We start from the raw sequence: 15417 nt of genomic DNA, 5'->3' as shown, positions 1-15417 counted from the left end.
GGCTTAGCCCTTGCTAGGATACAAGCGATACATTTCCATTCTAAACTTCAAGGGAAATTGTTCAGAAGTAGGCTAAGCTATTGTAAAGCAACTTCCAGAGGCTTCTTCCAGCTAGCGTTAATCACAATCTTCATGGCAAAAAAGGCTCACACTTAAAGTATGTCACCATGGCCCCTCCACCTCCAAACCCCTGCAGCTTAACTTTAAAGTGCTTTCCTGAACGAAATATTTTATCCTAAATAATTTCTTTGATACTGTATGTGCAAAGCTTCACTTCATCAATAAATAACGTCAATAAATGGGCTATTTTTTTTTACTGTGCAAGTGTTATTCTTATAGAAGAAAACGCAAGGAAGCCCCGTCTGCAAAGCTTTTGATTTAGTGACATGCCGTAATCCTGCAGGCAGCTCTTTGCAGGCGGAGCTCAAAGAAACAGAATTCATGTGGGCACAGGGTAGTCCACATGGAGTAATTTGCTGTCTCAGGACGTAGGAGATGGACTAACTGCAGAAGGGATTTTTTTAAAAGCGTACAGTCTGTGCTTGTTTGTGGAGTGGGCTCTAATCCCTAAGAGAAAGAAAAGTGCAATATCTGGACGGATTGTGTGCTAACAAGCAGGTGAGCAGAACAGCAGGTGCCCCATCGCTGACCGGCTCACAGCTTGGCTTCTGATACGAAAATGCAGCCACGCAACTTTTCACCAGGGCTGCGTCAGCCATTCAGCTCACAGCTGATCGTGACCATCTGCTCCCCATTCCCTGCCTTTGATGTGAGAGTTTGACAGATGAGCAGGTTCACATTCTGTCCTCACTTTGGTCTTGTCTACACTGGGTTTTGGCCACTCCTGCAGCTGTGTCAGTGCAATCCCCTTGTATGGACATGATTTACACCAGTGCAGCATACTCTGAACCTGGAGTGAGCTGAGCCGGTGTAAGTCAGTTCTACAGCAGGGCTTTACACCAGTCGTCACAATCCCAGTGCAGTCAAGGTCTTATGCCATGTAAGTCAGAAGTTGGTGTAGTTACCAGCTAGAAACACCACAGATTCAGGTTAACAGGAATGGTGACGAAAACAGAGGAATAATAAAGATAACCTCCTTCCCAACCCACTTAAAACGAGTGTCTAAAGACTCTCCCCTTTCCAGGCTAGAGTTCGGCAGTAACCGTCCCACACTCTGGAGTGTCTAAAATGTCTTCTGTTTCTACTTTCAGTATCATGACGATTTCAGATACACCGAGTGAAATAATTGTTCCATCTCTGATCAGAGTGAGAACATTTCATAGCATCACTTCACACTAGCAGCTCACAACCCAAGCCTATTCTAAAACAGCTTTCAGTCAATCAAAAATATAATACAGTTGTTAAAAAAACAAAAATGCTTTGAAATATTTATGCTCTAACTACACCAGGTTCTGGAGGAACATGCAAAATTAATGGCGTGCCAGCTGCCTTTGTGCTTGGAGTTGGTTTTCCGGCTCCACATGATACTTTCTCCGTTTTATTTCTCTAACATGGGCTGGTGTTCATTTTTCCAAGTTGACTGCAAAATGGCAGAGACAAGTCAAGAAGCCGGAGTACCTAAAGCACAGGGCACTAAGGTCTCCGGGAACTCCCCTTGAGCTCCACATACGTGCGATGTCTGAGCTGAGCAGCAAGGACTGGAGTTTAGATCCTAGGGAGTGTGGGAGTTCTGTTGTCAGGTTGAAGGAAGAGAAGGAAAAGACACTTGGATGGGGGGCACTGAATGTCTGGAGGCCTGTAGTTCATGAAATAGGCTTTCTGAAGTGAGAGAAGGTCCAGCACCTAGGCCGAGGATACCCAGAAAGTCCCCTTCTGAATAGTTCTATATTTTAGCACCATGGTAGTGGCTGGGAGCCTCAGTTGTGGATCAAGACCCCATTGTGTTAGGTGCTATACAAACCCCTCTACTATCTTTAGTTCTCTCTTCTGATAGGTCCCATTAAGCCTTTTATAGGAGAGCTTTTTTTTAAACCAATCACATTTCTTCAGTTGGTTTAAGCACAGACAGACAACAATCCTGCCTAGACTGGGGTACCAGGCATGGCCTATCGAAGGTGTTGTAAAGTACCCAGGTCAGAGCAGTGCAGCTCTCTTTAGGATGACTCATTCTCATTTATCTTTAAGGAGTGCGAATTGCCTCAGTCCCAAAACCTGGCTGAGATGCCACGTGTTTGGACAGTACCTGGCACATTAGGGACAGATCCTGAATTGGCCCTTTGGGAGTGAACGCAATGGAAATAGATAATCCTATCCCACACAGGAACTGACTCATGCGCAGCCGGGACATTGGACTGACAATCCCAACGGCAGGGGAAGGGATCACTCAAACACAGGCACCCTGGTTCTGGTTCAAACCCTATTAAATCAAAGGAAGAAGCCTTCCACTGACTCCACAAGGCTTTGGACAAGAGCCTAAAAAACTTCACAGACAACAAAAGTTCTGTTTCTAAAGCCCAAGCCCTAGGCTTCCAAAGGCTTTGCTTGTTCTCTAGGAAAGAGGGATTGTCTGCCTGCCGGCAGGCAGGAACCATGAATGATGCATCTCACCAGGGTATCAGATGGCTGTACCTAGGAGTTACAGCCTAATTAATTTATATTCATGTCTTGCCCTAGTAAACACCATGTTGCAGCTCTCAAAGGGATTCCACTCCATCTATACAAAAATACTCCCCAAACCAAACTAAAACTCCAGACAAAACTAAACAAGTCATAATTACATTGGGATGGATGCAATCAGTCAAGAGAAATTGAGTTACATCAAATGAATGAGAAGAATAGAAACACTCCACCCACAATGCCCCCACCCCACCTCACAGAATAGGAACTTGTCTCCAGATTCACCTGAGTGCTTCCTTTCCGTCAGTAGGAAGGTCCACAGACCCTTTCCAAAGGGGACTTGGCCTCACCAGCTGGCAGTGACAGGCCAGAGCTAGCCCTGGCAGTCAGCGGCAAAGTGCGAGTGACCAGTCCAGCAGCTTGAGCCCTTCCACAACTGCTGCTTGAGAACTAACCGTTTGCAGAGCATATGCGCTCCTCCGCCAAGAGAGGGCTGATCACATCCCACATTGTGAGCACTGCAGCATGCCACCCCTTGCTTCTGACACCCCAACCATGGAAACTTGGCAAAAGGGTAGGGCTGCGTGGATGCCTTCCTTGTTGCTGCACACAGGGCATGCGATCTTCCCACCCAGGTTGCAGCCGTGCCTCTGCACCAAGGAGCCCCGCCCTCTGCAGTATGGGGTCAGACTCCTTGCTCTCTATGCTTCCCCAGTTTGCTCCAATGGTCTTATCTCAGCAGCTGAGCTTTGGAGGCTTTCCTGCCTTTGGCCGCTGGGCTACGTTGGACAGAGAGCATGTCAGATCTTCAGAAGGTTTCTGTCAGCTCCACATGGATCTGGAGAGCCCTGTGCCGGTCCTAATGTGTGCCAGAGTGCTTCCGATGGGTGGGATGGCTTTGGACAGAATGCAGATAACGTGACCTGTGGGCCAGTGGGGTGGCCTGAATGCTGCATTAGTCATGAGCATGATGCGTGCTTTGTAAAGGTGCAACACTACGGATCCATGGGCTGCACTCGACGCTCCAGCATCCCCCTGGCTGAGGCAGGGACTAAGAGGATCGCTACTTTGAGCGGCTGAGCAAGGTTCCACTGTACACCTCGGTGAAACAGTGCTTCGTGAGGGCGCCCCAGGCCATCGGAGGTCTCAGGGTTCTGCTCTGGGCACTCCAGGGAGGAGTGAGTAGCGACGCCACCTTGATGGATGGATGAAGCGAGATTTGCCTGTTGCCAGTTGTTGCTGATACAATGGGCAGAGCTGCCACTTCTCCTTTTAGGGTCTGAGGTTTCACGACCGCAATCAGGCTGGGTATGTAGGGATTCCTGGGTACACCTGGCCCTGGCCTGAGCAGGGATTACTGTGGTCCTAGCACCAGTACTCAAACCCTGTCCAGGGTCTGGATCAAGTGCTGTTGGCAGACTTCTCTCTAAAGGCCAGTCTGACGGTGACTAGCTTGTCCCAATACATTGCCGTCTCCTTTAACACACGGGACAGCCACGTGCAGCACTTCTGGGTCGTGGTGCAGGACTGGCCCCTCAGAGGGAGAAGGCAACTTGCCCAAAGGTCTCGATGCTCAGGTCAGAAACTAGCTTCCTCCCAGCTAGTGAAGGATCATTGCTGGGCCACTGGCCTCATTCATGCTGCGTGTCAAGTGATTGCCAGATATTGCTTTGCAAAATCTGGCTCTTCTCCAGCGGTTGCACACAGATACCCTTTCCTAGCGTTCAGTCCAATTGTTGTAGGGGTTTGGCCTGTTCTGACCGAGAGAGCCATGCCTGCACAAGTCTGTAGTGTGGGCCTGGCCTGAGACTAGGCTGTGAACACCCCTGGACATTAGCAGCTGAGCACATTCCTCTACAGCCTCTCATATTCATGGACAGGCATTGGAATCTAATAGGTTAAAGTTCTACCTTTAATTTTCACACAACGCCTGGAGTGATCTGGCACAGCTTTACAAAGCAGAGCGTTGCCAGCATCAACTGGTATGTAGTTTAAACTCATTTGTTGGGAATATGTTACTAGGAAACATTTGCAGGAGCAGAGCTGGTGGGTACAAGGTGAGCTCCGGATCTCACAAGACTGAAGATTTTTTATGCAGTGATCATTTTATTCACTGACGTGGTGGTCTCATTCGCAAGAGGTCATACTGCCCTGACACTGGCATCACTGTCTAGTTGTGAGGTCTGGGTTAAAACAAAGTTGCTGAAATCTGCTGTACACCCTGCTGTTATTCCAACATGTTTATTGCTTAATTATTTCAAAGCAAATCGCTGTGGATTTATGATAAAGTACGTTCCAACCCAGAAAACTCCGTTGCCTGACAGAGTAGTCAGATAAAGTGCCATTCCTTCTTGGAGAGCTGGCTTCTCTTTCCTCACCAGGCAGTGTTTGCCTTAGGAGAGAGGGACAAATTCATCCTGCATGTAAAGCTGGGATAACTCCCCTCGCTCCAACATGTTCTACACCAGATCTGAATTTTTCTTATTAATATTTAGGACCAAACTTAACATGAGCTCTAATCTTGATCCTGGGGAACAGTTTTGGTAAGGAGGAATTGTCTCTCTCTTGGATCTTTAGTAACTAAAGCAGTGTCATGACTTGTTTTCATTTCACGATTCTATTAAATAACCGGTGAGAAGCTAAATGAAATGTATTTGCTAAAAGCCAGTGTGGTAGATGTAAACCATTAATGTGTCTGATGCTGAGGCAGGGATCTTGATCTACGTTTCCTTTTCAAAAAGAAAACCTTGCTTTGCTCTCAAACCACAAAAATCAGACCGAGATGTTCAGTTTTATTGGCATTTCAGGCACACAAGAGAGCCTGGGCTATAAAACTGCAATATTTTACATGTGCACAACTGACTTATTCAGCAGTTTATGTTACACTCAACTGCTCTGACTTCTCTGGTTACTGGCGGGATAAAATATTTTTGTGGCTTTTAATTTTTGAGATTTTGTTCAATAATTCATTTGTCCTAAAAGAGGAAGTTAAGATTCTAGGCTCTTTGCACTTAGAAGCATACTAATAATACTGTAGAAAAAAATAATCGTGAATGAGGGGGAGAGGTTATAGAAACGTTGCGGTTTTTTATTTACGGAGGGGAGAACAGAAGGATGTAAAGGCGCTAACCTTCTCTAGCCATTTAAACATGCACCGGATGAGACCTTCTCTCTAGGATGGCTTGAGAAGGGTTTCATCGTCATTTCCCCACTCACCTAGAGGAGAACAGATTCCTGGACACAGACACTTCAGATATACAGTGTAGCCAAGTTATTTAAAAAGAAAACCAGCTTGACAGAAATAGGATATGGTCGAACGTCTAGAGCTGTCTCCGCTGCATTGCCCCTTTTGATGTTTATTGCATTCGGGCTTCAACTCCACAAAGCAAAAAACGTGGTCACATGATGTTAAATGATGGCAGTAGCCTCTATAAAAGCGCTCCATCATGGCCAGCTAACAACATTTAGTTGCGTCCTTATCTTTCCCCTAGAATTCACACTGTGAATCCTTCTAAGATCACTGCACCGATCAGCAATACAAGAAGGCGGCTCAAGAGGGAGCTCGGCCAGGGCGGGGAGTGAGCTGGGAGGGGAGTACACCACGATTGTTGCCTGCTAGTAGAATAGTTCTAGTGGAATAGCTGAGCTGCGACGACGGGTTTGTCTACACAGAGCCCGAGTTCCAGCCCAACCTGCAACTTCAAGGCACTGTCTACACAGCTACTTTTGGAGTACTAGTGTGAGAACCACAACCCCGCTAGGCTGGCTGGGTACCCTAAGGTCCACGCACAGGACACTCTGAACTTAGTATCTGATCCATATCCCCTTCGATTAGCAATACCCCGCACAAGCCCATTCCCAGGCCTCCCGGGGTGAACCTCCGCCATCTGCTGGAACCTCCAGAGAAATGATCTTATTTGTCAGCTGGACCGTGAGCACCACCACATGTTAAAGAGAAGTAGGTCAAGTGAAAGTACAGAGAGTGAACAGCAGGCAGATTCGTGGCATGGAAGGGCTGCAGAAAAGGAGAATCTCACTGTGGTTCCGAATACAAGGAATCAAAGGTTAAGGACCATAACCTGCTCCACCTAAAAGGGGCATAGGCTGAAAGATGCAGTGGGAGAAAGTTTAGAGTGGCTATTAGGACAGGCTGCTCTCTCTTGGAGAGGCACCTGGGACAGTTTGCAATGTCATGGGAGACAGCAAGACCGCTAGTGGATTTAGGATGGAGATAAATACTCTGACTCAGAATAGGGAGGTGGATGTGCTTGCTGAATACCACCCTGCACTTGCCATGGCATGGGAAATAGATTAAGATGGAAATCTGTTTCTGTACATCCATGAATTCCACACTCCAAGTCTGGAAATCGACTAATCGGTTCTTCTCGCCTGACGGAGACCTAGGTCTAATCCCAAAGGGCAGATACAGACCGTAATAGCGTATAAGAGTCTATCCCATTCCAAGAAAACAACACACATCTTAGTCTCAAAAAGTGGCTTAAATTAAAGTTATACAATGTGGGCCAAATGCTCTGTTGGTACATGCGGTGCGTTTGGCTTCTCATCTGGGTATAAACACCAGACACACAAATTCATTAGAGACTAACCAATTTATTTGAGCATAAGCTTTCGTGAGCTACAGCTCACTTTATCTGATGAAGTGAGCTGTAGCTCACGAAAGCTCATGCTCAAATAAATGGGTTAGTCTCTAAGGTGCCACAAGTCCTCCTTTTCTTTTTGCGAATACAGACTAACACGGCTGCTACTCTGAAACAAATTCACTAGCTGTCCCAGCCTGCACGATTGCTATTTTGGACAGACTTGTGAACAGAGTTTTCATGTATCAAGCTTAAAAATTTAAAAGATTTTCTACCGCCAGTGAAGTACACATATGGACACACACACATGCTTTAACAGCTTATTTGCACCCCTGGCTTTGCCAGTCTCTGCTTTATCCAAACAAAGATTTCCCAAAACATGTCATAACAAGGCTCTGACGCTTATTTAGGTTTAGTTAAAACAACAGCAGCTGCTTCAGCTAACTCCTCATTGGAATTTCTTTGCCACAGGGGGTTAAAGAAAACATTTTTATCTACGATACGCGATATCCTAGAAACTACTTTCATAGCCTGTGTGCAGATTTGACATGCTGCTGTATGGACTCGTTTACATCTCAACTGAAGTGAAATACGCACGAACTGTAGCTTTTCCCAGATTTTCCATGTCCATTAAAACCCACGTAGAAGATAGGAAGGAAGTTCATTTCTTACCTATATCTCATGCCCGTCTTGTGAGCTGTGCAATCTTCCAGTGAGAGCCCGTGCATTTTGAGAAACTCTTCCATGGTTTTGGCTTGTGCTGCCACTCGGACATCTCGCAGTCGCTGCAGCTCCACCACATCCGTATGGCGAACCTGGTGGAGACCCCAGTCCGAGTGGTACCGGCTGGCTACGCTTCTCAGGCTTTCGCTGTATGTCATGGACAGCATTCTGCTGCCGGATTTGGAAATCTGCAAATTTTTCCAGATATTAAATGCTTAACTGAATCTACACACAAGATCTGTGTCCTTCTGGAGGCAGGTGTCTAACATTCCCTCTCGATCAGCTAGTAGTGACCTTGTAGGGCACAAACTCACAAAACCAAAACTCCTCCTCTCCAGCTCAGCCAGACAACAAATAAAACACGTCAGCACCTCTAGTAAACGCTCCTACGCTCACACAGCAAACAGACACTACACTTGCACATGTTCGCAGAAGTCACGTTCTGCTTGCTGGAAGGAAGATCGTACCTAGAGCTAATCCACATACCTCAGAAACTGAAGTCACGAGCAAGTCAAGAAGAACCCTGAGCTACTTTTAAACCGCAAAATAATGTAATTAATCAAAACAAAAGGTTTCCACATAAAAACCAAGCCCCACAGAGAACGCAGCATGAAATAAAGCAGAGCTAGGTGGAATGCTCAGTTGCAAAGCTTGAAGCTGCTTTTGGTCATATGGTGACAAACTGCTGAATGCATTTTAAGCATTAATACTAGACATGCGTTCATGACAGCATGTACTGAAGCTGCGCCTCTTTCGGAAACCCTCACTGTGATGGATTCTGAAGGATTACAAGGGCGGCATTTAGAAACATTTGGGGTTTTAACTATGCAACAACTGGGATCTTTTTTTAAAGCAACAGAATGAATTGCTCTTCTGGGGCGTGATCAGCCCCCACTGAACTTAATGAGAGAGTCTTTCCTTTGACCTCAACAGAAGCTGGATCGGGTGCTGAATCCTTTAAGCTTGGGGACTAAGAGACCTTCGCTCTGTGATGTTAGGAAGAGTTGCGTCAATTCCATAACTCAGTACTGTACATGAGACAGATATTCTGTGTGAACGCAATGAAGATCAAACCAACACACTTCACTTGGAGACAAAAAAAGGCCTACAATTTTGTAATCTAAGGCATCTCAGCTTTATCTGCATTAGGCACTTCCTCATGTATCGAAATCACCTAAACGGTCTCCTGGTTAAGAATGAAGATTTAGGATTTCCGCTGACAGAGGCTACAGAAAACCCGCAGGGCATTATTTGCAAAATGTTTCAGAAGAAAAGCCACACCAACACCACTTTGTGATTCAATGGTGCTGCTAAAAACTTTCCCTTAGAGCAGTTACTTTGAAAACTTAATTAAAACGACAGATGTCATGACGGCTGTGGCAGAGAGTAAAAAACTGCACTCGTTTGCACACTGTCCAGTGCCTGCATATACGCTGCAGAAGGTGTAATTAGTAAATGTCTAGGTATAGCCTTTGGAAAAATCTCTATATGAATGTAACCATCCTGGAAAGCTCAGAGATCTAAGTCGTCTTTAGCAAGAACATTTTTAGCTTTGCTGGATGATTCACCATTACCTGATTTGTCTTAAAGCTTCTGCAAACAAGTTGCAGATCATCACATCTATTTCTCTCAGCAGAAAAAAAAATGATTTCTTCAGCTGCTTAAACTTCAGCGTATGTTAGAAGTTGGTACTGTGTCACTGTCACAAAAACCTTGTAGCATGGACTTGTCAGATTGATGTTACAGATGTTTTCATACTGAATGTCTCTTTTCTGGTTGAAGAACAATTACATGGATATTATAGATAGTTATTCCAATGTATTCTGGCAGGGAAACTAGAAATGTATCAAACAGCAAAGTGCTCTCTGCATCAAGAGTTTGTGCCAGTTCGTAGAACAAAATCTGGCAGTTTGTGGTTCTTCATATTTCTAATGGCTCCTCCGATTAGATCACTGATCCTGGGTTTTTTATCTGGTTGCTGGTTTGTGAGCGCTTGCCCACATATGGTTTGCCCCTCGGTAACTGGTTAAATACATGGTCCACAGAAAATGGCACAAAAGAATTTTTTGGGGGCATTGCATGGATTTGAGTGAACAACATAAAAGCAGAAGTCTAATCGGGTGTCAATTGGCATAACTCCATGAGTGGAGTACACTGATTGACACTGGACAAGGATCTGGCTGTCAGTCAGGCCAAAATGCATGTCTGCACCGTCTGGAATGCAGGAAAAGTTAGCAATCTTATTCGTGCATAAAAGTTCCACCTCAAAGTGGACGCAGCACCCTTTCTCTGCTAGACCCCTGCCCCAAGAGGGGAACACAGTGACAACGGCTTGCAGCAGCTAACTCTTCCGGGACTCTTGGCTGGCTGCACTCTTCAGAGGAAAATGCAATGTCTATGCAGCAGACTGCTGCAATCCGTGCATCGAGCCAATATTTTTATCTGCAGCAGCATGCACGGCACAGGACCACGTCATCGAATTTCCGTTCAATGCAGGCTGCTGAAAATAACCTGCTGACCGTGCACAAGAGCTGGTCTCTCTGAGTGACAGCACACAAACCCCTCCACCACACCAGGGTGCTTTTCAGCAGCGTGAGGATGGGAAGAGAGCTTATGATGTTTCCCCATGGCTTTCTGAAATGCCCAAAGTATTCAATGTTTCAGGTGCCTGAAGTTAAGCTCTATGGCCACAAGCAGGCACATAAATAAGTGCCTTCATTTTCAGAGAAGCTGGGGTCCTACAGCCCCCGTTGAAGTCAATGCGCAGGGCCACTGGAAATCAGGCCATGTGTTTAGATACTAAGTAGGCTCCCCCTGTGGAAATGTTGGCCCTAGTATTTTATCAGTGCCTGTGGGTCACAGTTAGTGCGCTGGACAAGATGGTGCCATTCGTACCTGACCAAAGGAAGCCGACAGCGGCGTGGATAAGTTTGGAAGCACATACCAGTTAACCACAACTGCACATGCTGATGCAATCTGCTTTTAGGGCCCTTCCAGTTTTCATCCTGGCAGGATGAATTCCAGTTTCTCATTGTTTTTAAAGACTGAAAATTGAGGTGATCTGGACCCAGATCAAGTTTTTATGTTGGGGCCAGAGGTCCCAATCAAGAGCTCCAGAATTTTGCACTGAAGGTACTGGGGAAAACTCTGAGTCTCTGTTTCAGGGGTCAGGGCTGCTCTCACCTCTGAATCTAGTGCAAATCTGCAGTCTGTGAGTTGACCCAGAAAATGCAAAGTTAGGACATGTCCAGAAATCTAGCTATAGTCTCCGAAGAGGTGTTAGATGGGTAGCACGAACAGCGGTAGAAGCATCAACAATTCTTCCAGCAAACAAACAACCAGCACTTGCTCTTCCCTATGCGACACCAGCACGTTGACACCACAGTTGTACATTAGATGCAGTGATATAGCTTAGTTCTCAGTTTCTCAGCAAAACACAAGGCATAAGAATAACAACGACTATATAATTGCTTTTCCTGAGACAAACTCATAAGATTCAGATGCAAGCTAAATTTTGCGGTATTTTCTCTCAAAGAGCACAGAAGATGCATCACTTTTCCAACCAACTGTAACCTCTAAAGAATCAATAACCATTAGTGTGCAAGAAATTAATGTGAAAAACCCCAAGAATTCCTGTAACAAACATTATTTCAAGAAATCTTTAAAAAATCCTCAGATTTAGTAAATAATGTAGTGATCAAAATCCACACTTTCACACGGTGACCTGGGGAGTTAAATAGCTGGGCACGCTTTTTAGAAAGAGCTTCATAAAAATCACTGAAGTTAGAAATGGAAAAAAGTACTCCATCCTCTTGCCAATACAGGGTTATTCGGACTATGTTTTGCAGTGCTTTGGACATTTGCAACACATGTCTTCCAGTGAAACTACTGGTCAGGATCTTCTGCATTTGATAGTCACATTTTCCACTCTTCTTTCACATCAAATATGAGGATTTTCCCATTTCCTGCTTCACTGCAGCACCCAAGGAGTTCTACCAATCTTAGTGTCTAAGGGTCTGATGCAAGCAACGAGAATTTCACCTGAGTAAGGAGGGAAGGGCTGGACTATATGAAAAATGAAGGACTGTATTTAAAGAGTAAAAGCAGAAATTAGTAAGCCTGCTATATACCTGTGTACCTAGCGTCAAAAGAATTCTCTGGACGGATGCAGGCAGCTCTCCCGGTTCCATTTCTTGTACTATTTGCTGATTGAGGACTTAATACAAATTAGAGGCAAACCTACAATCCTGCACAGTAGTTTTTTAGGGTCCTGTCCAGTTGCAATTAAAGTCATCGGACAGACTGAGATCAGTGGGAGCTGGACCTGACCTGGCTTGAGGAGCGCAGGGCTGGCTGAACAGAGGCACAGCTTGAACATGGCATCTCAACCTCTATGTATTTACGCTTTTGGTTAACATTACTTAGCCGCAAGTGTCGACAGCAGGGTAAAGCCATTTTAATCACCAATACATAGTCACAGTAGTTTATAAAAAATAATTTAACATAACATGGACATGAACAAAATCGCAGTTTGGGATTATAAAACCTGCAAAAGTCTAAACAAAAAATATAAAAATGCACGAGTGACTGTTAAATTATCTCAGATTTTTTATGCATCACAAAAAACAAAAAGAACATGACAAGAATTTCAGCAAACAAAAAATAATTGTATTTTCTAGAACATGTACAGCAATTAAAAACATAAGAAGTTCCAACATGCATCACACATTTGAAAGGCGGAACGAGTGGAGGCTATATTGAGAAAGCAATGGTCTAAAGTAAGCAAATTAGCAGCTGGTTTCTATTAATAACAGTTTTATTCTTTTAAATATAAACATAGAACTTGCCTGAGTCAACAGTTTGGAGGTAACTGAACTGCCTTCTCTAAAATATAAACAAACCATACAAACACGGAATTCACTTGTACAGTGGAACTAACTGAGAATATTTCAAGATACCCAGCTCCGAAGACATGATAAAATCTATTGTAACATCACCAGAAATGGGAAAAACCCTAACATTTACGAGCCAGCAGCACCAATTAGAAGGTATAAACAGACAGTTTACAAATAGGATTAGTTTCAACCTGACACATCGTAGCTTTGGCATCTATTTCTCTTGTAAAAAATTTATTTCTCATTTTCCTACAGACAGAAAGCTACTGAACTACCAAGAGTTCCCGCCTCCACCAACAGAGCAAGCATCTTGCTTTAAAAGAAAAAATACAAGATCCTAAAAATTATTTCCTAGACCACTTCCTATGTTAAGAAAGCACAGATTATCTATCAATACATATACATATTTCATAATATCAAAAGGACTCTGCCTGTCTGTTCCGATAGCTTCAGGAAAAACACAAACTCACCCGGTTTCTTGGAATCCTGCTCATTAAAAGAAAAGTTCTAGCTTATTAGGGGTTCCTCAGATAGCTATAAAAGAAAGTACGGGTGGGTTGTTTTTTTTTTCCATCATGGGAGTGTCAAAACTAAATGTCAAAAGCAATTGGTGAATAAGACAGTCACTCCAGATCCAAGTTTTTTAGCAGGCGCGCCATTAGTTCTATTAGGGTATTTTCCTCTTAGCAAACAGAAGCTAAATTATTCATGACCTTCTCCCTCTCTAAAAGCCTGTGGATGTGCAGCCGCTTTATGAATATTGGCATCATTTACTTTTTTATAAAGCAGATACTTGTCAGACGCTGTGGACAGGCACATCCCGATGAGAGGTTCCACCTCTAACGAGCCACAGTTCTGATGATGAGCTATTGCGGTGGTAAGTGCTATAGCAATGCCTATAAATAAACCCGAAGTGCAGTTCCTTCTGTCACGCTGGAGTAACTCCCTTGGAGTTAGTGGCGTTACCCTGGTATTAAACCAGTGCAACAAGGAATCAGGATCTACAGCTGAACAGTGTGACGCTGTCAGACCAGGTGTCAGCTCATGCCAAGGCCCCAGGCCTCACTGAACACTTACAAATGCAGAGCTGGAAATCAGTCTTGCTTACCTGTGTGTGAGCGCTATCCAAATAGATATTAAATGTTAAGTTGATATGAATGTGTTTAGATTTTATGAAACGCTGGTAGGATGCAGCATGTATTGATCTCATTTATAATCTCTACAGCCCATGGTATAAAGTTATACTGTTTGCTACACATCTTGTGTACCAGAGGAGCACTTTACCTGAATCAATGCTTCTTTTCCTGTTTAGTAAGTTACACAATTTACAGAGGTTTACAATGCAATCAAAGGACAGACTTTGTTGACTGCATTACTAACTCCATCCAGGAAGGAGAGACCTGCACATGAACTCATCCCATCAGCTTGAATTCTGGGCTCCGGGGGGGAATAAAAATCACTGACAAGGAGAAACTGATCTCTTTGCTGTTTGGCCTCTCACAAGGGCTGGAGCTAAGGAACAAAAGTAGAGATCCCCAGGGTCAACCTGGGTTAGCCCTAAAACACATTCAGTGGACAGATTACAACATTTTACAACAAGATTACAACATTTCTGTCACCACAGACTAACTTATTTGTGCATATATATTGCCCATTTTAACCTGTAAATAACTCTCTCATTTCTTTTTCCTAGTTAAAAAATCATTTGTTAGTTTACTCTGGGATTGGCTACAAGCATTGTCTTTGGTGAGAGCTCTAAGGTACAGATTGACTTGGGTTACGTGACTGGTTTCTTGGGAACTGAATCTTTAATGAATTTTGGTGTAACCATTTATAGAATCATAGGACTGGAAGGGACCTCGGGATCTAGTCCAGTCCCCTGCACTCATGGACTTATCGCTAAGTCCAGCTTGCTTGAGTGGCAAGACAGACTGAAGTGCCTGAGGGGACTGTCTGTGATACCATGGTAAGACTGGCACAGGGCTTTGGGAGTTCCTATTTGTTACTGGGTTGGTGAAATCTAATTATAGAACATACCACCAGGTTGGGGTGTCTGCCCTGCTTTTTGATAGTCTGCCCTGAGGTTGGCATTCACAGTCATGAACCACTCCAGTCACCACGACAAACAGTTTGAAGTAAAAACTTTTCTCCAGTACGTGGTTTGCAAACAAATACTAAGAACAGTTATATTATACACAGATAGATATTAAAAGCTCTTGCTATTTGTGAAAGCAAAGGTTTCATGGAGACTTTCATTATAACCCTCTAATATTCTCAATGTCTAAAAAAGTTCTCTTAACTGGCAGAAGTTTTCCATGCTTGGTCTAAGCCCAGATGCGAGTTTGCCAGGCCAAATGTATGGACTCACTTTTAAGTCACACCCAGGTAAAAGGAGAAAAACCAAAACACACTTTTTACAGCAGAAAGAATAAGACTATTTGGATGTAAACCAAAAAATGACTAAAAACTACAAATTGAGACTCACTAGGTTAGCAGAAAGAAAAGGAGGACTTGTGGCACCTTAGAGACTAACCAATTTACTTGAGCATGAGCTTTTGTGAGCTACAGCTCACTTCATCGGATGCATTCAGTGGAACTACTCGGTTAGCAGTTCTCAGAGATTG

The 15417-nt window shown here is 44.2% G+C and overlaps 1 protein-coding gene across 9 annotated transcripts in view; it reads right to left on the bottom strand.

Annotated features, from left to right (window-relative positions):
• The window catches only part of KCNAB2 (potassium voltage-gated channel subfamily A regulatory beta subunit 2), a 113278-nt gene that overhangs the window by 47711 nt on the left and 50150 nt on the right, over positions 1 to 15417 (bottom strand). Inside the window, exon 1 of one of the 9 annotated variants that reach the window (XM_073316263.2) lies at positions 7848 to 8065. The exons of the other annotated variants lie outside the window; for them this stretch is intronic. Coding sequence (XP_073172364.1) covers positions 7848 to 8065 — 218 coding nt within the window. Of the gene's footprint in view, positions 1 to 7847; positions 8066 to 15417 lie in introns of those variants that run through there. 9 annotated transcript variants of the gene reach the window in all.

The sequence above is a fragment of the Lepidochelys kempii genome, chromosome 18, assembly GCF_965140285.1.
Source record: "Lepidochelys kempii isolate rLepKem1 chromosome 18, rLepKem1.hap1, whole genome shotgun sequence".
In the NCBI taxonomy this organism is placed as follows: Eukaryota; Metazoa; Chordata; order Testudines; family Cheloniidae; genus Lepidochelys; species Lepidochelys kempii.
The sequence above is the reverse complement of the archived record's forward strand: the minus strand, read 5'-3'. Positions and strand labels throughout refer to the sequence as shown.